Source organism: Pan troglodytes, chromosome 9 (genome assembly GCF_028858775.2).
Source record: "Pan troglodytes isolate AG18354 chromosome 9, NHGRI_mPanTro3-v2.0_pri, whole genome shotgun sequence".
Lineage (NCBI taxonomy): Eukaryota > Metazoa > Chordata > Mammalia > Primates > Hominidae > Pan > Pan troglodytes.
The window spans coordinates 67,616,038-67,635,810 of record NC_072407.2 but is presented as its reverse complement, the minus strand read 5'-3'; the positions used below and the strand labels follow the sequence as shown (position 1 = coordinate 67,635,810).

Sequence of the window (19,773 nt, the reverse complement as noted above, 5' to 3'; positions counted from 1 at the left end):
AAGTGCTGGGGTTATAAGGGTGAGCCAAAGCGCATGGCTGAGGTAATGCTTTCATGTGATTCAAAATTCAGAAGTTGGCTGGATATGGTGGCTCACACCTGTAATCCCAACAGTTTGGGAGGCCAAGGTAGGGGGTGGGGTGCGGATCACCTGAGGTCGGGAGTTCGAGATCAGCCTGGCCCACATGGCAAAACCCCGTCTCTCCTAAAAATACAGAAATTAGCCAGGCATGGTGGTGGGTGCCTGTAATCCCAGCTACTCAGGAGGCTGAGGCAGGAGAGTCGCTTGAACCTGGGAGGCGAAGGTTGTGGTGAGCCAAGATCACACCACTGTACTGGGTGCCTGAGCGACAGAGTGAAACTCCGTCTCAAAAAGAAAAAAAAAAAGAAAGAAAGAAAAAGAAATTCTGAAGTCCTAAGAGGCAAGAAGTCTCATCCCTATCCCCCAGGGACAGTTCTCCATTCTGCTATAGCCAACTGGTGTTATCAGTTTCTTGTAAACACTTCTAGGGATATTCTTGGATGAACGAGCAGGGCCCCTCTCATTTTTTTTTTTTTTTTTTTTTAACACAAATGTCAATATTTAGACAAGTAGAGTTCCAAAGTACTGCAGGCCCTGGTGGTAGCTGGCGGAGGGCCGTCCTGCTCGGGACTGTGAGAAGCCCTTTCATTGAGCCTCTGCTGTTCATGCTGTTTGACACCTTGCGTTTTCCAGTTAACGTTATATTTTGGAGACCACTCTACATCAATACATAGAGTGTGTCCTCATTTTCACAGCTGCACGGTATTCCAGCACAAGGATGTATGGTAATTTACAGATGCACTTCTTGGCAGAGGGACCTTCAGGTTGCTTCCAGCCCTTTCTCAAGACAGGCAGTGCCGCAGTGAGTCATCTGTACAAAAGCCCTTTCACACATGCACGAGCGCTGCTGCGGAATACATTCCCAGAAGGGACTTGGGAGGACTGGGGGGCAAAAGATACATGCAGTGGTGTCTTATTATTGTTATTTTAGAGACAGGGTCCTGCTCTGTCACCCAGGCTGGAGTACAATGTACAATGGTGTCATCATAGCTGACTGCAGCCTCGACCTCCTGGGCTTAAGCCATCCTCCCGCCTTGGCCTCCTGCGTGGCTGGGACTACAGGCACGCACCACCGTGCCCAGCTTGCAGTGGTCATTTTGTCAGCTCTGTCAGCTTGTCCTTCTCGGAGACTGTGCCAGGTACCAGGCCCCCACACAGTCAACAGGGCTGTTTCTCCTCAGGCTCACCAGCCCCTGGTTTCCACCTATTTTGATTTTTGTCCATCTGAAAGGCAAAAACTAAACAAAACAAAGGAATTTGGGTGTAGTTAGAGTTTGCGTTTCTCTTACGATGCGTGAGGCTGGTCACCTTTTCATTTGCTTAAGAGCCACATGTGTTTCTTTTTGGTGAATGAACTGCAGAATTTCTGCAGAGGTGGTGCCGGGCAGCTTTGGAGAGGGGAGCCTGGAGGGAGGCCAGACTAGAGGCAGAGGCCACTTCTGGGGACAGTTAGCGTAGAAGGGAGAGAAAATTTGGTCCTGAAGAGTGGTGTGAGAGCTGGAGATGGAGATGATGAAGTTGAAAGGCTGAGATTAGGTGATAGGTTAGCCCCCATGGAGGGCCATGGAGGAAGAAAGGGGAGTCAGGCCCAGTCCAGGCTTATAACTTGGGTGACAGGGTTGGGGTGGGGGGAGAATGGAGCCCGCAAGGGTTTTGGGGGCCAGGATGATGTGCTGCCTGCCTATTCTCCACACCACATGGTGATAGACAAAAACACCACTCTGACTGCCACGTGCCCTGTTCGTGTGCTGCCATGGCCACAAACCTGCAGCAGGGCCCCTGCTAGCCTCTTCAGCCTCCAGCCAGTGCTCCATGCCTGCTGCCCTGAACATGTGCCTGTCAGCTGTCGGCGGTGCCCAGCCTCCAGGGCTAGGTCCCTGCACATGCTCTCCATGAGCCCTGCGATTTGCTCCCTCCACCTCACCTGGCCACCCCCATGCCTCCTGTGGCTCTCAGCTGTGATGTCTCCCCTCAGGGAAGCTTTCTGGACCCCCATTGATGTTGGGTCACCTTGTGATACCGTGGGAAACTCTGGACCATGGACCTCTCCGTGCCGTTGTCATGTGGTTCATGTCCATTTTCCATTGGATCATAGCCAGTCCCCCAGAGTGTGTGCCATGTGGTAGGCACCCAGTGAATATGGATGAGTGGATGGATGGGTGGGTGGGTGGATGGGTGGGTTGATGGGTGGGTTGATGGATGGATGAAAGGATGGATGGTTAAGTTCATGGGTGGGTGGACGGGTGGGTCGATGAGTGGATGGATGAATGGATGGATGGTTAAGTCGATGGATGGATGGACGAGTGGGTGGGTGGGTGGATGGAAGGATGGATGGATGGAAGAAAGGATGGATGGTTACGTGGATGGATAGATAGATGGGTGGGTGGGTAGATGAATGGATGGACGGATGGATGGATGGATGGATGGATGGATGGAAGAATGGATGGTTAGGTAAATGGATGGGTGGACGGATGGGTGGATGGTAGGATGCCGGGGATAGCAAGAAGAGGGTGTATGGGAGACACATGTTTAGGAAATAAAAGTTGGGAGCTGGTGACCCCTCCTCTGTGCAGCACCCACCACAACTCCAGGCACCTCTGCCCTTGGCCTGCTCTGGTTTTCTCCATCTGACACACTTGACTCCATCTGATGCTCTGCAGTGTCCACTGTTAACAGGTTTCTGTGCTGGAGTGGCAGCTCTGGGTGGCAGCACAGATTCTGTCCGCTCATTCATTTCTGCATCCCGCTGCCGAGAAGAGACCCCCAACCTGCAGGGCCCTTAGCAGGTGTTGTGCTGTCCCTGCAGGCGGGCCTCCCACCTCTTTTCTTTCCAAGCTGCCTGCTTCTGGAAGGTGGAGAGGAGGCATGTCATAGGAGGGCACTGCTTCTGCAGGAGTTTCTTTGTGGGCCTACTATGTGCCAAGCACTGTCTAGGGACCAGTGAGACAACAGTGAACATGACACTCCCTGCCCTCAGGGAGCAGGGATTCTGAGAGCCTGCCTCCCAAGGAGGTGGATGCTACAACAGCTGTGGGGTGTGGAGTGCTTACAGAAAGCTGGATCGACATATAAACATTTGTATATGTCTATTCCCACCACCCTACCCCCTCTTTTTTTTTGAGACTGAGTCTTGCTCTATCGCCCAGGCTGGAGCGCAGTGGCACAATGTCAGCTCACTGCAATCTCCACTGCCTGGGCTCAAGTGATCTTCCTGCCTCAGCCTTCCCAAATTGCTGGGATTATAAGCATGAGCCACTGTGCCCATCCCCACCTTCTTCGTTTTTTTTTTTGGAAGAGAGTCTCGCTCCGTTGCCCAGGCTGGAGTGCAGTGGTGCGATCTCCGCTTACTGCAAGCTCCGCCTCCCGGGTTCACGCCATTCTCCTGACTCAGCCTCCTGAGTATCTGGGACTACAGGTGCCTGCCACCATGCCCGGCCAATTTTTTGTGTTTTTAGTAGAGACGGGGTTTCACCGTGTTAGCCAGGATGGTCTTGATCTCCTGACCTCATGATCCACCCGCCTCGGCCTCCCAAAGTGCTGGGATTACAGGCGTCAGCCACCGCGCCTGGCCCCCACCTTCTTTTAAAGTAATCCAGACACATGGTAAAAAATTTCAAACACAGCTGGGTGTGGTGGTTCATGCCTGTAGTCCCAACAATTTGGGAGGCTCAGGCAGGAGGATTGCTTGAACTGGCCTGGGCAACATGGCGAAACTGTCTCTATCAAAAACTCAAAAATTAGCTGGGTGTGGTGGCACACACCTGTGGTCCCAGCTACTCAGGAGGCGGATGCGAGAGGATCACTTGAGCCTGGGAGGTTGAGGCTGCAGCGAGCTGTGATGGCACCACAGCACTTAGACTGGGCGACAGAGTGAGACTCTGTCTCCAAAAAAATAAAAAAAAAAATTCAAACAGGATGAGTGTGGACATGACAAATCGTTCTCCGAGCCCTCCTACTCCTGACCCCTAGCCCTTGGACACCCGTCCCCAGAGGCAACTACTATTACTAGAAACATTCTAAGGGGCAATTTGAAGGGGCCTCGAGTCCTCAGGAGGAAAGTGGACCTTCAAGGAAAGAAGCTGCCAGGAATCAGGAGTGAGTATGCTTTTTCCCCCTATTCGCTGGGAATCAGGAGTGATGGTGCCTTCTCCCTTTTCCCCTTGTGTCACCCTTGTGCCCTGTTCTGTGGTGGGAGGCAGGTGGTGGGAGGGCAGGGTCCCCACCCTGTTGAACAGGGCCAAGCCTGCCTGACGGAGGCAGGTGTACCCCTCATCCACCCCTGAAAGGCACTTCCTCTGAAGCAGGAGCGGGGCTAGGGGTGCCTCTACCCAGCAGCTTTTCTCACTCTTTGGGTGGGGCCTGCTGACTCAGCACGAAAATGCTCAGCCCAAAATGCTTCAGCCCCTGGGAAGATCTGGGAGCGATGGGAGTGAGCAGAGAAGATGGGGCTTGGTAGGGTCCTGCTGGCTGCTGGGCAGAAGCCTGGGATCTCAGGGAGCAGTGTGCAGGGGCCAGGGTCAGCAGGGTTATGGGCAGCAGCTGTCCCTGAGACCTCCCAGGGGCCCCTTGGCCTGGGCAGCTGCAGGGCCTCAGCTGTCAGGCAGGCTCTGGGTGGGGAGGAGCCTAGAGGCCCGGGAAGAGGCGGGGCAGGATGGAGGAATTCAGAGCCGGCGGCAGTCCAGCTGGGTCTGAGGGCAGGCCAGCCCCTAGGCCCCCGGGCATTTCCAGGGCTGACCCAAGAAAGCAGCAGTAGGCATGGTCGCTTGGGGACTGAAGACCCAGAATGACCAAGGACAGTGACAGAAGGTCCCAAATGCCTGAATGCAGCTGGGAGTCTTGCCATGAACAACCATGGGTGTCTTCTGGTCTCTTTAGCCAGAAATCCCAGCACCTCTCTGCTGCCATCCCTCTTCCCTCCCCTGCCCCCAGGCCAGTCCCACCCTTTGCCTTGTTGATCAGTGATGCTAAGTGCAAGTGCTGGCCAGAGTCCTCTCCATGGTGCGGATGTTGCCCATCCATCTCTCGGCCACCCTCGCAGCACCCAGTTCTGTGGCTTTTGACTGCAGTGACTCCCACATCTACCCCTCCAACGCCCATGTCTCACTGGAGTGCTGCTTCCAGTATTCCAATGGCCCACTTGGTGCCCCTCTTCCTCCCGACCTGCCCCAACAGACCCAGGCCCCTCCCCTGAGCCCCTCTCCCCTCAAACCACCCCTTTGCTACGTGCTACCAGGTACTGGGGCTGCACCTGGGACTCCTCTTAAGTTGGTCCTTGTTGGGTGGTCAGGGTGAGGCACAGGGGGTGGGAGGCAAACCCTTCCAAGATTCTCTGGGGCAGAAAGAATCAAGTCCAAATGCCTTAGCAAGACTTCACAATCTGGCTCTGAAGCACCATTCCGGGCCCATCACTGCCTCCCTTCCCTTTCCCTCTTTTCTTTTACCCCTCTCTCGCCCTCTGTCCCTCCTCCCTCCCTCTCTTTGCCTTGTCTTCCTTCGTAAATCTAAAGCCCCTCCCCATTCCTAGGAACATACCCAAGAGAACTGAAACCAGGTGTTCACACAAAGCTTGCACACAAGCGTCCACTATTCATAATAGTCCACAAGGGGAAAAACCCGACAGTGGATGCACTGATAAAATACCGTATAGCCATACAGTGGGATCTTAGCCATAAAAAAGAATGGCGGACTGATACATGCTGCTGCAGGGACAAACCTTGAAAACATCATGCTAAGTGAAACAAACCTGACAGGCCGGGCGCAGTGGCTTACGCCTGTAATCCCAACACTCTGGGAAGCCGAGGTGGGTGGATCACTTGAGGTCAGTGGTTCGAGACCAGCCTGGGCAACATGGTGAAACCCTGTCTCTACTAAAAATACAAAAATCAGTTGGCACAGTGGCGGGTGCCTGTAATCCCAGCTACACAGGAGGCTGAGGCAGGAGAATCGTTTGAACCCGGAAGGTGGAGGTTACAGTGAGCAGAGATCGTGCCACTGCACTCCAGCCTGAGTGACAGAGTGAGACTCTGTCTCAGAAACAAACAAACAAACAAACAAACAAAACCTGACAGAAAAGAGCATGGGCCAGGCACGGTGTCTCATGCCTGTAATCCCAACACTTTGGGAGGCCGAGGCGAGTGGATCACCTGAGGTCAGGAGTTTGAGACACACCTGTAATCTCAGCTACTCAGGAGGCTGAACCTTGAGGTCAGGAGTTTGAGACCAGCCTGGCCAATATGGCAAAACCCTGTCTTTACTAAAAATATAAAAATCAGCCAGGTATGGTGGCAGGCACCTGTAATCCCAGCTACTCAGGAGGCTGAGGCAGGATAATCCATCGAACCCGGGAGGCAGAGGTTGCAGTGAGCCAAGATTGCGCTACTGCACTCCAGCCTGGGTGACAAGAGCAAAACTCTGTCTCAAAAAAAAGAGGATGTATTGTATGATTCCATTTATACAAAATGCCCAAAATAGACAAATCTACAGAAAAGAAATTAGATTAATGATTGCCAAGGGATGGGATTAGACTGCTAATGGGTGCAGGGTTTCCTTTGGGGTGATGAAAATACTCTGGAATTAGATGGTGGCGAGGCCTGCACAACACCATGAACATACTAAAAACCACTGAATCGTACACTTTAAAATGGGCATGGTGGCTCACGCCTATAATCCCAGCACTCTAGGATGCTGAGGCGGGTGGATCACTTGAGGTCAGGAGTTTGAGACCAGTCTGGCCAAGATGGCGAAACCCCGTCTCTACTGAAAATACAAAAATTAGCTGGGCGTGGTGGCAGGCGCCTGTAATCTCAGCTACTCAGGAGGTTGAGGCAGGAGGATCGCTTGAACCCGGGAGGTGGAGGTTGCAGTGAGCCGAGATCGCGCCACTGCACTCCAGCCCGGACGACAGAGTGAGACTCCGTCGGGGTGGGGTTGGTGGAGTGAGAAATCAGCGCAGATGGCTACTCCCAGCAGTAGTGAAGCAGCAAGGCCAGGTTGAGCTGGGCCGGGTGCCCCGAGGTCAAAGGAAAGGAAACCCCAAGCCCCAGTGGCTGCAGAAGGCAGAGCTGGATGGAGGATCCGCGCCATGGCCCTGCCGGCCCCCAACCTTGGGTGCCCCTCGAGGCCCTAATTCCCTCGCTGCATTCTTGGCACCCACTTGGGTTCCCAGGAACAGCAACTAGGAGTGGCTTCTGTTCCCTCAGCAGCTCTCCCTCTCCCTCTCAGAGACTGGAACCCTAAAGGGAAGCCACGAGGCGGGTAAGGGAGGGCGGCTCCTTCTGCCAGGGCAGAGGCAGGGTGGGGGCATGGGCATGGGAGGCAAATCCTGGCAAGAGCTCGGGACTATTTCTTCAGGGCCGTCTAGTTGGTGTCTCAAGGGCAGGGGCCATGACCAGATCAGGGAGAGGCCACCAAAGGGGGCTGAGGCAGACGGGCCTGACCTCCTGGGCACCCTCCACCCTCCGTCACTGACACGCCCCCAGAGCCTGCTTGAGAATGCCTGGGATGACAGATGCCTGGGGAAACTGGTGACACAGCTGAAGTGGGGTCTAGGGACGGTCAGCCAGCAGTCACTTGGCACCTTCCTGACAAGAGCAAAAAGGAACTGTCTGGTGGCAGAGGCGCGCCTGCCAGACCTGTCTGCTCTGGTGTTCGCATCCCGCTTTCTCTTTGTCTGACTCTTAAATGCCTGCTCCAGCCCTCCCGGCCCTCCCAGATCATTTCCAACAGTCACACGACTGGTATCCAGGCAACCATTGCCTGGGCTCCCAAAATTCCACATCCGGAGGCTGACAAGTCATGGTGCCCCCGTGGAATACAGCTGGCTGCTTCATGTGTGGAGGAGCTGGGGGAGAACGGAAAAATCCACTCCCCACGCAGGGATGAGTTTCTAATTCTTGGCCTCAGAGGAGGTGCCTATAAAACTAATGAAATAAAACAGCTGCTCCTTGTGTTTAAAGGAAGACCTTTTACTGTACCCTGGTCAGGTCTGGGGCTCGATCCCATTTCACCGTCAGAAAGGTGAGAGGCAAGAGTTGGCCACTGTTAGGTCATCTATTTATCTCAGAGTCAAGGCATAGACACCAGCAGCTTGCTGCCCCCTTGCCCACTTCCCTGCCCTGACAGCTGGGGTTTGCCGGTCTTGGCTCTGGCATGTGAGGCAGGACAGCCTGCCAGCTTAGGGCAGGAAGCCACTCCACGTCTGGCCGTGACAGCTTTTCCCCAGATGCCAGGACATAGGGGCATGGGACGTGCTGTGAACCCTGGAAGGCCTGACCCTGTCTGAGTGTTCTGGGCTGCAGGCAAGCCCTGGCTACTGCGCGACTTGGCAAAGCAGCTGCCACCAGGACTCCAGCTTTGGAACAGCCCAGCAAGGCGGCCCCCTCCAGATGGAGAGGTCAGGCTGGGACCACAGCATGCATGTGAGGAACTGCGCAGGGAGGCCCAGGCATGCGGCCAGTTGCTTGCTCTGCAGCCCAGCTCTAGGGCCCACCCAGTGCACCTCTGCAGCATAGAGGTCGCTGGGGCCTTTCGGGGATGAGGAGTGGGGCTGAGAGTTACCCACTGGACAGGACTGGGGCTGGACAGAAACCCAGTGTGACTGACACTCTGCCTTCTCTGGACATAGGTCAAATAGGCAACATTCTTTGTCTACTACCAGGATAAAGAAAATAGAAGAAAGGGGCTGGGCGCGGTGGCTCACGCCTGTAATCCCAGCACTTTGGGAGGCTGAGGCGGACAGATCACAAGGTCAGCAGATCGAGACCATCCTGGCTAACATGGTGAAACCCCGTCTCCACTAAAAATACAAAAAATTAGCCAGGCGTGGTGGTGGGCGCCTGTAGTCCCAGCTACTCAGGAGGCTGAGGCAGGAGAATGGCATGAACCCGGGCGGCAGAGCTTGCAGTGAGCCGAGATCTCACCACTGCACTCCAGCCTGGGCGACAGATCGAGACTCCGTCTAAAAACAAAATAAATAAATAAAAGAAAATAGAAGAAAGGTCAAACTCAGAAGTCACACTCAGAATTTAATTTCTCCAAAAGTTGTTTCTGTGTTTGATTCATGTAGAAAATCACAAAGCTTTCTCGCCTTTTCTGAGTGGGCGGGATCCACAGCTGGCTTACTTCTGGACATGGAGCATGGACTGAGAAGCAAGAGCTTCCTTCCAGGAGAGGCACCACTCACAGGCAGGCCCGGCTGCACAAGTCCTCCCTGCTGGGCCTGGTCACTGCAGCTGCCCCTCCCTGGCTGGCTCCTCTCTCCTTTCCCACCCAACTGTTCACCTTGTCACAGGGCTATGTCTTGGCTCTTGGCTAAGACTTTAAGGGCCCACACAGCAGAGAACAGCAGAGGACAGAAGCCTCAGATCCTGACGACCTGCACAGCAACGCATGGGCTCTGCCTCTCTGCCCCGTCCGCTGCCGGCCTCCTAAGGTAGAGTCGGGCGAAGGTGCCTCCCACTTGCCCTTTGGTAAGGCGCCCAGGGTTCACACAGACACAGCCGAGGACATCCTGGGGAGGAGAGGAGAGGTGACAGGTTTGGAGAGCCTCAACTAACTGGGAACCAATGTGAAAAAGAAGTGCCATCAGATGGCTGGACCCCAAAGAGGGTTTTAGAAAATGGAAACGAAGGCAACCAAACCACCAGACACATTTTCAGTCACTTTTTTTTTTTTTTTTGAGATGGAGTCTCGCTCTGTTGCCCAGGCTGGAGTGCAGTGGTGAGATCTCAGCTCACTGCAGCCTCCACCTCCCAGGTTCCAGCGATTCTCCTGCCTCAGGCTCCCAGGTAGCTTGGATTACAGGCACCCACACCACCATGCCTGGCTAATTTTTGTATTTTTAGTAGAGATGGGGTTTTACCATGTTGGCCAGGCTGGTCTCAGACTCCTGACCTCAGGTGATCCACCCACCTCGGCCTCCCAAAGTGCTGGGATTACAATTGTCAACCACTGCGCCCGGCCTCAGTCACATATGTTAACTTGTCACTAGAAAGCTTTGAATTCCTTTTAAGTCTTTCAAACAGAAGAATGAGGTGACTTGGCAGAATGACAATCAACTCCTAAACTTGGAGACAAACCTGATCTAGCTGTTTACTGCTTTCTCATGTGAAAAACTTTTTTTTAACCTCTTGAGATTGAACTAACTCTTGTTTGGCAAGAGGAGGACTGGTCTAGGCAGATTCCTTGTAAGGGACCTAACTCCAAGGCAGGCAGGGCTAAAGGGTGGGAGAGATCAAAATGACCCAATAGCTTCTTCAAGGTATTCCCAGCTGAGCCCACTTGGAGGTCATATCAGAATTTGGGAGGCAGAGGACAGGCAAGTGTACATATGAAATCTTCCCCAGGTCACCTCTATGTGGCCTGGTGAAAGCCCTCATTTGAGGGCCTTCCTAGTCACCTGGGCTCTCGTTCTCTTGGGGAGGGAGGAGAGGACACTGTTTACTCAAGCATTTTACTGACAGAGTTGTTTGTTTTCTGGTCCCACCACCTCCCCAAAGAAACAAGGCCACAGGGCAGGGTGCTAGAGGCCCCATCCCCATCAGCAGACCCATGAGGGGTGAGTGCCGGGTGGTCTAGAAGGGAAAGTCAAAGACTGGGTTCTGGTGTTTCTGGGAAAAAGCAGAGTTCAAACCTACCTTCACAAAGTACCTCAGCTCTGACGGGATGATGAGGACATCTGGGGTGACAGGCAGCTGTGCGTAAACATAGAACGACTCATAGTCAATGGCCATGTCTTCCTGGGGCGGGTAGAGTGGGTAGTAGCTACAGAGACAGAGAGAAATTGTCAGCACTAGCTGACCGGGGGGCCCCCTTCTCAGACAGCGTCCCCCTAGGTACTGGCTTTCGTGCTGCTGGCGTCCACAGACTGACTTTTTCTCTGTGTGTGTGGGGCAGAATGCAGGCTTGTCATCACAGGGTAAAGTTCCCTGCTGGTAACCTGGTGAAGGCTCTTACAGTCATGCTTGTCATAGCTCCATGACCCCAAGGCACTCTCTCCACAGTCGGGGGTCCCAGCGGCAAGCTCACCTCCTCTGGGTCAAGATGTGCTTGAGTATTCGGCTGAATCTGTCTGAAGTTCCGGAAGAACTGGGAAAGAAAAGAAAGCATGAACACAGAACCCTGTTTTTCAGCCCATTTCTCTTCAGGGAGGACTGGAGAATTTAATAAACCAGAGAGAAGGTAAATGGCCAAGGCACAGCAACAAGAGGAGGATGCCTCTGGGGAAGTTTAAAGACCCACCCACAAGGAGCTCAGTCTGTCCCCACATGAGGAGGGACGCAGGACACCAGGTTGAGAAGGGAAAGCACAGGAATCCCTCATAATCAAGATCAAGGAAGGCCATTAGCCAGCACTGTACTGTGCAAGAGGATGCAAAGTTGGCACCATCATGAGGCGGGTGTGTAGCCAGGCTGACCTGAATCTCAAACCTCAGCCAAGGAGCCGCACCCGTCTCGCTTCACACGCGAGTCGCTTCACACGCCCCTTCCCATCAAGGATGACGGCAGAATGGAGCTGCCCAACTTCAACTCAACAAATTTGTCAGGGCCTGATTCTCTGCAGAGCTGGATGTTGTACTGGTAGTGAAGAAAATCCTTCAGAGAAAATTCCCAGTTTATCCTCCACAAACAGGATGTCCACATTTGTTTTCAGGTCACAAATTTGGGAAATGAAAAAAAGGGGAGCAGAAAAGAAAATGTAGATGAATTTTGATGCCTTTAAGTGCAAAGACAGAATGGACGTGGTTCTTTGGGGTCTCAAACGCAGTTTAGAGAAGTGGTAACAGAAACTAATGCATCCAACCCCTCCCCTTGGGTACAGAGTAACTCAGATGGCTAGAGGGTCTGGCACAGCTTGCTGCTTTCAGCTCTCTCTGGTCAAGACCGTCAAGCAGCCCCTTGATTTTCTTGGCTGCAGAAAGGGCTGGGACCAGAAAGCCAGTCATCCTGCTTGGGGCCTGGAACACACTTCTTACCTACTGATCTCCTCGGCCCCCAGGTGGAAAAGCAGATCTGTGGACGTCAAGCCGAAGATCACTCCGTTTATGGAGAGGCTGCAGGGCTCGGACACAAACTGTACTTGCTAAAATGAGAACGGATTGGAACAAACATTTGTATGCCAAAGCTAGAAACATCTTCCCATGAAAGTGGGGGTTGTCTCAGGGCTGGGGAGACCACGGAAAGGGGGACCAAACCAACATACATCAAGCTTTTGGACACATTTGCCTGTTTAAAAAAAGGAGTTTAAGATTCAGGCTGTACGCACACCCTAAAGAGGCCTCTCCACCCTCCCCTTCAGGGCCAGAGCTAGTGGCAGAGGCATGCTGGATTCTGGCTGCCTGCTGGTCAAGGAGTGGGTGCTGCTACCTTTTTGTCCTCTCGAGACAGATCGGAGTAGCTGAAAGGCGGCTGGGGGTACACAGGCTCATGGTGCACATCTCTCAATGACGGGACAAAGACAAGGTGGGAGCCGGAGCTAGTATGGCAAAAGAACAAACAGAAAAGTGAGAAAAGTGAGTGCAGTTGAGTTAGAACAGCTGCGCAACAGGCGGGATGCCTCAGGCTGGAGGCAGATCCCACCCCCAGGGAGGCAGCTCAGAACTGCACTCTGTTATGAACAGAGACGCTGTTTCCCATGGGACACTGGGAGTAAAGGACAGTTTGTTCTACTTCACACCCATCCATCTGGACAGGCTTCGATTGCCTGGGACACTTTCTTGTTGCTCTGTGTGGCTTTCTACTGAGAGGATGGAGACTATTTTTTGGCAGAAAAAGGGGCAAAGAAACGGAGATCTAGAAAGTCTAGAAAGACAAGGATGTGAATAAAGAATCACAGCCTCAGAGCCAGAGTTTAAACCACAGCTTGGACTCATTACACCTTCTAAGCAGGTGTAGCCTGCAGGCATTAAACAGTGTCCCTGCCACACCTTGGTAGGGTGCATGGAGCTGGGGCATTTTTCCTAGGGAGAAGGCAGGCATACTAAAAAGACCCTGAGACTGCTTTTTTTTTTTGAGACAGAGCCTCACTCTGTCGCCCAGGCCGGAGTGCAGTGGCATGATGTGGGCTCACTGCAACCTCATCTCCTGGATTCAAGTGATACTTGTGTCTCAGCCTCCCGAGTAGCTACAACTACAGGTGCACACCACCACACCCAGCTAATTTTTGTATTTTTAGTACAGATAGGGTTTCACCATGTTGGCCAAGCTGGTCTCAAACTCCTGGCCTCAAGTGATCCACCGACCTTGGCCTCCCAAAGTGTTGGGATTACATGTGTGAGCCACCACACCTGGCCTGGCTTCGTATTTAGAAGATCCAGCTGAAACCCTCTGACTGACTGAACACTGGGCCATAATTACTGGACAACCGAGACACAGACATTTCCAGTGGGAGGCAGAAAAGCCCAAGCGGCCCCTCCCTGAGCCATCGCATCCCTCCCCTCTCACACATGGAAATAATGCCCTGAGTTTCTATTTCTCAGCAGGCTGTCATGCAAAAATGAAAGAAATATTTAACAGCAACAGTAAAAGCACAGATGACAGCAGATGTTTCCTTTGATGGAGCAGGAGAATCTCTAGGGTTACAACATACAAGTGAAGAAGAAAGTTGTAACTCTGGGGGCCAACTATTTATTTTTCCCAGCCACACAAAAGAGAAAGAAAGCCCCGTTTCCTTGGTTCCCTTAGATGACCTTGGCAGAGGGGCCGTTTATAAATCAAATAGGCATAAGGTATTACTTTGCGGGCATGTTGAAAATCCACCAATAGCTCTCACTTCCATCTCCGTCTCTTGCTTAAAACATGTGGACTTCTCAGGCATACATACACTTTCACATGTGAAAAGGTGCTGGTGACAGCTGTCACCCTTATCACTGTTTGTGGTGTCCTCTCAGAGTGTGAACTGAGATGTCTATAACAGAAAATCAGAATCCTGAGACCAAAGGTGTTTGCATATTCATTACTGTCCCTTTGACACTGAGAGGCTCACTAGGGTGATCCAGTCCACCATTTGGGTGCCAGGGTCTGGCAAACAGGCCACAGGGTAACTTGAATGGGACAATCTGTGCTCCACATCTCAAGGGCTTGACGTCTGTGATAAACACAAAGGACTGAGGTGCAGCTGGCTGCTCTCAAGGGACAAAATTGCCCTGTTTCAGTGTAGGCTTTGGAAGGGCAATAGTTAAGGAGGAAATAGCCTTCCTGCTCATGGTTAGAAAGCGGCTATAGAAGGAGGGATCAGAAAAACATCCCAACTATGCTCAGCATTGCACAACCTCGTACGTCACAGCGGGAGGGTCCTCCAGCTGCTCCCGCAAACAGGACGAGAACCGCGGGCTCTGCTCGCTTTCTCTGAGGTGCTTTCTCACTGGCTCTTTTTCTTTTTCTTTTTTTGAGATGGAGTCTTGCTGTGTCGCCCAGGCTGGAGTGCAGTGGTGCGATCTCGGCTCATTGCAACCTCTACCTCCTGGGTTCAAGCAATTCTGCCTCAGCCTCCCGAGTAGCTGAGACTACAAGCACCCACCACCACATCTGGCTAATTTTTGTATTTTTAGTAGAGATGGGGTTTCGCCGTGTTGGCCAGGTTGGTCTTGAATTCCTGACCTCAAGTGATCTGCCCGCCTCAGTCTCCTAAAGTGCTGGGATTATAGGCGTGAGCCCCTGTGCTTAGCCTGGCTCTGACTTTTACTAATGATGACTCAGCTTAATGCTCTGCATTTCTGACCTCTCAGGAATACAAAGAAATTCTCTGCCCAAGAACTGTTTATATACTGTTTCTAGAAGGGTGGGGCAGCTCCCCCTGCCCTGTGGCACACACTGGCCATAGATGAAAGTGCCTGGTGGTGCTGGGCTCTCATCCCCAGTGTGACAATGCCTCATCTGTGCTTTATTTCTATCACTGCTGTCAATACCACATGGGGTAAGGAACCAAAAACAGAACCCGACCTCAAACTGAAAGCACCCAGCCAGTGTTAGGGCACTACGACACAGTCCCTGCCTATCCCCAAGGGCTGACAAAAGGAGAACACAGCCCTGCTCCTGTGTTTTGGGGGTCTATCTCCTGAGGAGTTCCAACCACTCTCCAGGCCTGATGAACTTGACCAGGATCACAGCAAATCTGGGGAAGAGGGAAGGCACCTGCATCACCTTCATCTGAGGGAGGCAGGGGAGGAAAGGGCAGAACCAGCCATGGTTGTCACTGGCACAACCCAAGTCTCTGATTCTGGGGTGAGTTGGGGGATGTTCTTTATTCCAGCTGTGACATCTACCATCCTGGCCCACACTGCTGGTACAAGAAGGTAGTGTTACAACTTATTGATTCTGGGATCAGTTCTCATGGCTAAAAGGCAGAAGGTTAGACATCTTATTTTAAAAACCACCTTTGTGACAGACTCGTTTTTAAATGCTTAGCCTCAGGAATATTTGTATTTTATTAGCTCAGCTACAAGCATGCAGATCTTGTGAGGAGATCTACCACCTATACCAACTTCTTTCAAACCCTGGCACTGGGGAAAAGGGACAGGAATGGAGGATGTCAGATTTCTGAATAACTTTCCACTTCCGGCTTTAGCCTCTTCCTGGAACAGTGACTTTCCTCTCAAATGAGAACTGCACAGCTCTCTCATCACTGCTGTAACGTCTCACAGTTCCTTCCGTTTGGTCTATGGCAAGGATTCAAGGCCCCACCCTCACTGAGAGTTTCTATCACCACCAGCTGTAGCCACTGGCGGCTTCCCACGAACCCTGGGGAAGCACTGACTTGGGAGGAACTTGGGCTTACCCAATACAATCACTTACACAACAAGATGTTTGGGGTCTCACAGGATTTCACTGCGTAAGTCATCAAACACTTCTCAAAACCATCCTGGGAAGATTCCCGTGGAATATTAGTTTATACAAAAGGGAGTGAGAAAAGGAACTAAGTATAGAAGAGAAAGAGCAACCAAAGAGTGAGAGCCGATGCAGCCTTGTCCTTTCAAGTATGTTTATCTTTGTGTTTTACAGAGATGCCCCTTAACTTGCACTTGAAGTTCAAGGGTTCTAGCTGATCTCGGTAGTTCAAAAGGAAGGAAAGAATAGGAACTGCCATGATTTTTTTTTGGAAAAGGAGTTTTGTTCTTGTTGCCCAGGCTGGAGTGCAATGGTGTGGTCTCGGCTCACTGCAACATCTGCCTCCTGGGTTCAAGAGATTCTCCTGCCTCAGCCTCCGCAGTAGTTGGGATTACAGGCATGTGCCACCACGCCCAGCTAATTTTGTAATTTTAGTAGAGATAGGGTTTCACCATGTTGATCAGGCTGGTCTTGAACTCCTGACCTCAGGTGATCCGCCTGCTTTGGCCTCCCAAAGTGCGTGAGCCACCACGCCCGGCTTTTTTTTTTTTTTTTTGAGATGGAGTTGCGCTCTTTTTGCCTAGGCTGGAGTGCAACGGCACGATCTTGGCTCACTGCAACCTCTGCCTCCCAGGTTCAAGTGATTCTCCTGCCTCAGCCTCCCAAGTAGCTGGGATTACAGGTGCCCACCGCCACGCCTGGCTAATTCTGTATTTTTAGTACAGACAGAGTTTTACCATATTGGCCAGGCTGGTCTCAAACTCCTGACCTCAGGTGATGTGCCCACCTCGGCCTCCCAAAGTGCTGGGATTACAGGTGTGATCCACTGAGCCTGGCCCTGCCACGACTTTTAAGCAGTTTCAGTTTCTTAATGGGAAGCTCTGGAGAAACCTAAGAAGCTTAAGGTTCTGTCCAGTATTTTGAAATCTGACCTTCTTGTGCCTTCAATAATTGTTCGTAGACACTGCTTGAAAATGTCTTCAAATGGACTTGTCAGTAGACAATTCTGCAAGAAAGGAAAGGAGACAGATTTAGACGGCAGATGTTTGGTGTTTATTCACTTGTTTAACATTGTTAGGTGACCCATAGATGTCAGCTGTTGGGCTAGGAGCTGAAGGAGACGCAAAGATGAAAAAGACATGGTCTTTGTCTTAAGGAGCTAAGTCTAGTCGAAGGGAGGATAGGAGATGTGGGAATTAACCCTCTTGAATGCAATCTGAGAGAGACTAAAAGAAAGAGTACTTTGAAATATTTTCCATGGAAGGTAAAGTATCGTGAGACAAAGGATTGGAGGTCCCAGACCTCAGCCATGGAGATGTCCCAGGAAGGACCATTCGTGTTTTATGCAAAGGACAGCAAGATGAGTTATAAGCTTGGGGTATTGGCCAGGACAGGTTCTTTCACAGGGCAGCCCGTGACTGCCAGACACCTGCATTTGTGCTAGTGCTCTTGTGCCTTAGCAGCAGGCATCACAAACAAAGGAACATTAGGACTTATATGTCCCTCCCCCAGCTTCCAGACAGCCTTGTATTCTGGTGAAAGGAGGCCCTTGGATTCCAGATCTTTATTAATAAAGTGCTCTGCTAAAATGATTTTCTGATTAGCCACAGGACTTAATGTGTTTGTTACAGATGTGGGATAAACACTAAAAAATGAAAAGTGAGAGCCTGACTGGATTCAAGTACCCAGGACCCCTTCCCACCCCAGCCCACTCACCTCCACCTGTTCATGCTTAGCATCCAGGAAAGGGCCAAACTGCAAGGGGAGAAACAAAGACACCAAAAGAACAAATCAGAATCACTTGTGTCTGTGAATGACTTCAGATACCTCCTCTGGCAGTTCTCTGTGGAGGGCTCATCTGTCCCTCCAAGGCTGCCTGTAGAGCCTGGGGACAGTTAGCAGATGGGCTGGCGGGGGCGCCAAGCCAATTTCACAGGCAGAAACACGTGTGCCCCAGATGGAGGGAGGCTCCCAGAGCCCCATAACCACTATAACACTGGGCTCACATCTGTAATCCTAGCACTTTGGGAAGCTGAGGTGGGCAGATTGCCTGAGCCCAGGAGTTCAAGACTAGCCTGGGCAATATGGTGAAACCCTCTCTCTACAAAAAAATACAAAAATTAGTTGGGCATGGTGGCGTGTGCCTGTAGTCCAAGCTATTCGGAAGACTCAGGGAGGATAGGGGAGGCTCACTTGAGCCCAGGAGGTGGAGGCTACAGTGAGCCGAGATCGCACCACAGCACTCCAGCCTAGGTGACAGAGTGAAACTCTGTCCCAAAAAAAAAACACAAAAAACAAACGAACAATAAAAATGCACACTGGGTTTTCTGACTTTCTAAATCTAGCAAGGTAAATTGATCACCATACTAATAATAGTATTTAGAGCTTTAAAAAGAGATTAGTTCAGAAGTTGGAGTAATGAGAAAGAAGTAAGAATACTGTAAAATCAACAAAGGGTGGAAAAAAAAGTTGGGCTTTTATTTTTATTTTTTGAGATGGAGTCTGACTCTGTTGCCCAGGCTGGAGGGCAGTGGTGCAATCTCAGCTCACTGCAACCTCTGCTTCCCAGGTTCAAGCAATTCTCCTGCCTTAGCCTCCCAAGTAGCTGGGATTACAGGTGCCTGCCACCACGCCCAGCTAATTTTTTTGTATTTTTAGTAGAGACGGGGTTTCACCATGTTGGCCAGGCTGGCTTAGAACTCCTGCCCTCAAGTGATCCACACATCTCGGCCTCCCAAAGTGTTAGGATTACAGGCATGAGCCACTGCGCCCGGCCAAAGTTGGGCTTTTAAATCTAGCAAAGGCCCATAGATATATATACCTCTCCAAAGATGTAGATTAAGAATGAAAAGATATTTTCTAAAAGGAGGAGGGACTGACATGCTTCCTAAAAATTTAGAACTTCATTAAAGCCATTTTCCAAGGCTGACTCCTCAGCTTTCCCACTGGTGCCTCTTACCAGGATGCAGACATCTGGCCGGTCATGGTTGATGACAGCAATCAGGTCAAGCAGGGGGTCATACGTGATGCTGTCAGACGTGGTGTATGGTCCACAGGCAACCAGGACCATGCTTTGCTCAAAGTCTAAGACAGAGGTTATAGGTCTTGATTAGAAGAGGACTAGTATTAGAATGGTGGGAGGAGAAAGGACAATGATGGGAAATGCCACAGGATTTAACTCATTGAGTCCTTTATGTGTGAAACTCTGGGGACCCAAGGTAAGGAAGACCTCATGTCCACCCTCCAAGAACACTCCACTAGGTGATAGAGACAGAGACAGGCAGGTACACGAATACCTAGAACACGCAGTAGAAACTTTATGAGCTGTGCACATGAAAGATTCGAGGAAAGTGGCAGTCAGGAAAGAATTTACCAAGGTGGAATTTGCTAACACGTTTGAGAATTTTGGGGGATCAAGGGCAAGGCAGGGTACAGGATAGCATTGAGACCTGAGTATGCTCAGTGTTAGGAAATGTCTGGTCGTCCAGTGTGGCTGGAGAATGTGGGGTACTGAAGAGCCCAGAAAGACAGGCCGGGGAATGGGAGACTGGAACGGGAGACTCCAGGGTGATGGGGTGCAGGGGCCACCCATCACGCTTTGCCTTTTTCCTAACAGCAGCTGCTTTCCTTTTGGAGAATCAGTCCATCCCTCCACAAGGCAGTCTATATGGGGCTGTAAATTGGGTGCTCTGTCTTCCTCTAGCCAAGGGCAGGCACATGACCCAGAATGGCACAAGGCCATTCACACTCTCCTCCCAGGGTCTGCAATCTTGAGGTGAACGATCCAAGGAGAGAAAAAAGATTAGAGCTAACCTATTCCAGCCGAGGTGCCCAGATGAGACAGCTGGGGAATTCCTGCTACCTGGATGCT

General features: G+C 51.6%; 1 protein-coding gene across 11 annotated transcripts in view; it reads right to left on the bottom strand.

Moving 5' to 3' along the window:
- Positions 1–706: 706 nt before the first annotated feature.
- POLA2 (DNA polymerase alpha 2, accessory subunit) overlaps positions 707–19,773 on the bottom strand; it is a 44,608-nt gene continuing 25,541 nt past the window's right edge. For 2 of the 11 annotated variants that reach the window (XM_063783063.1, XM_063783066.1), the window contains exons 11-18: positions 18,862–18,986; positions 17,619–17,657; positions 16,835–16,908; positions 12,444–12,552; positions 12,053–12,159; positions 11,107–11,166; positions 10,716–10,842; positions 707–1,319 (exon numbers count right to left, since the gene is read on the bottom strand). In XM_063783063.1, the coding sequence (XP_063639133.1) occupies positions 1,191–1,319; positions 10,716–10,842; positions 11,107–11,166; positions 12,053–12,159; positions 12,444–12,552; positions 16,835–16,908; positions 17,619–17,657; positions 18,862–18,986 (770 nt within the window). In that variant the 3' untranslated portion in view covers positions 707–1,190. Of the gene's footprint in view, positions 2,927–8,024; positions 9,038–9,091; positions 9,590–10,715; positions 10,843–11,106; positions 11,167–11,494; positions 11,698–12,052; positions 12,160–12,443; positions 12,553–16,834; positions 16,909–17,618; positions 17,658–18,861; positions 18,987–19,773 lie in introns of those variants that run through there. The other 9 variants (XM_001169495.7, XM_016921233.4, XR_010147239.1 and 6 more) reach the window with 8 other exon arrangements.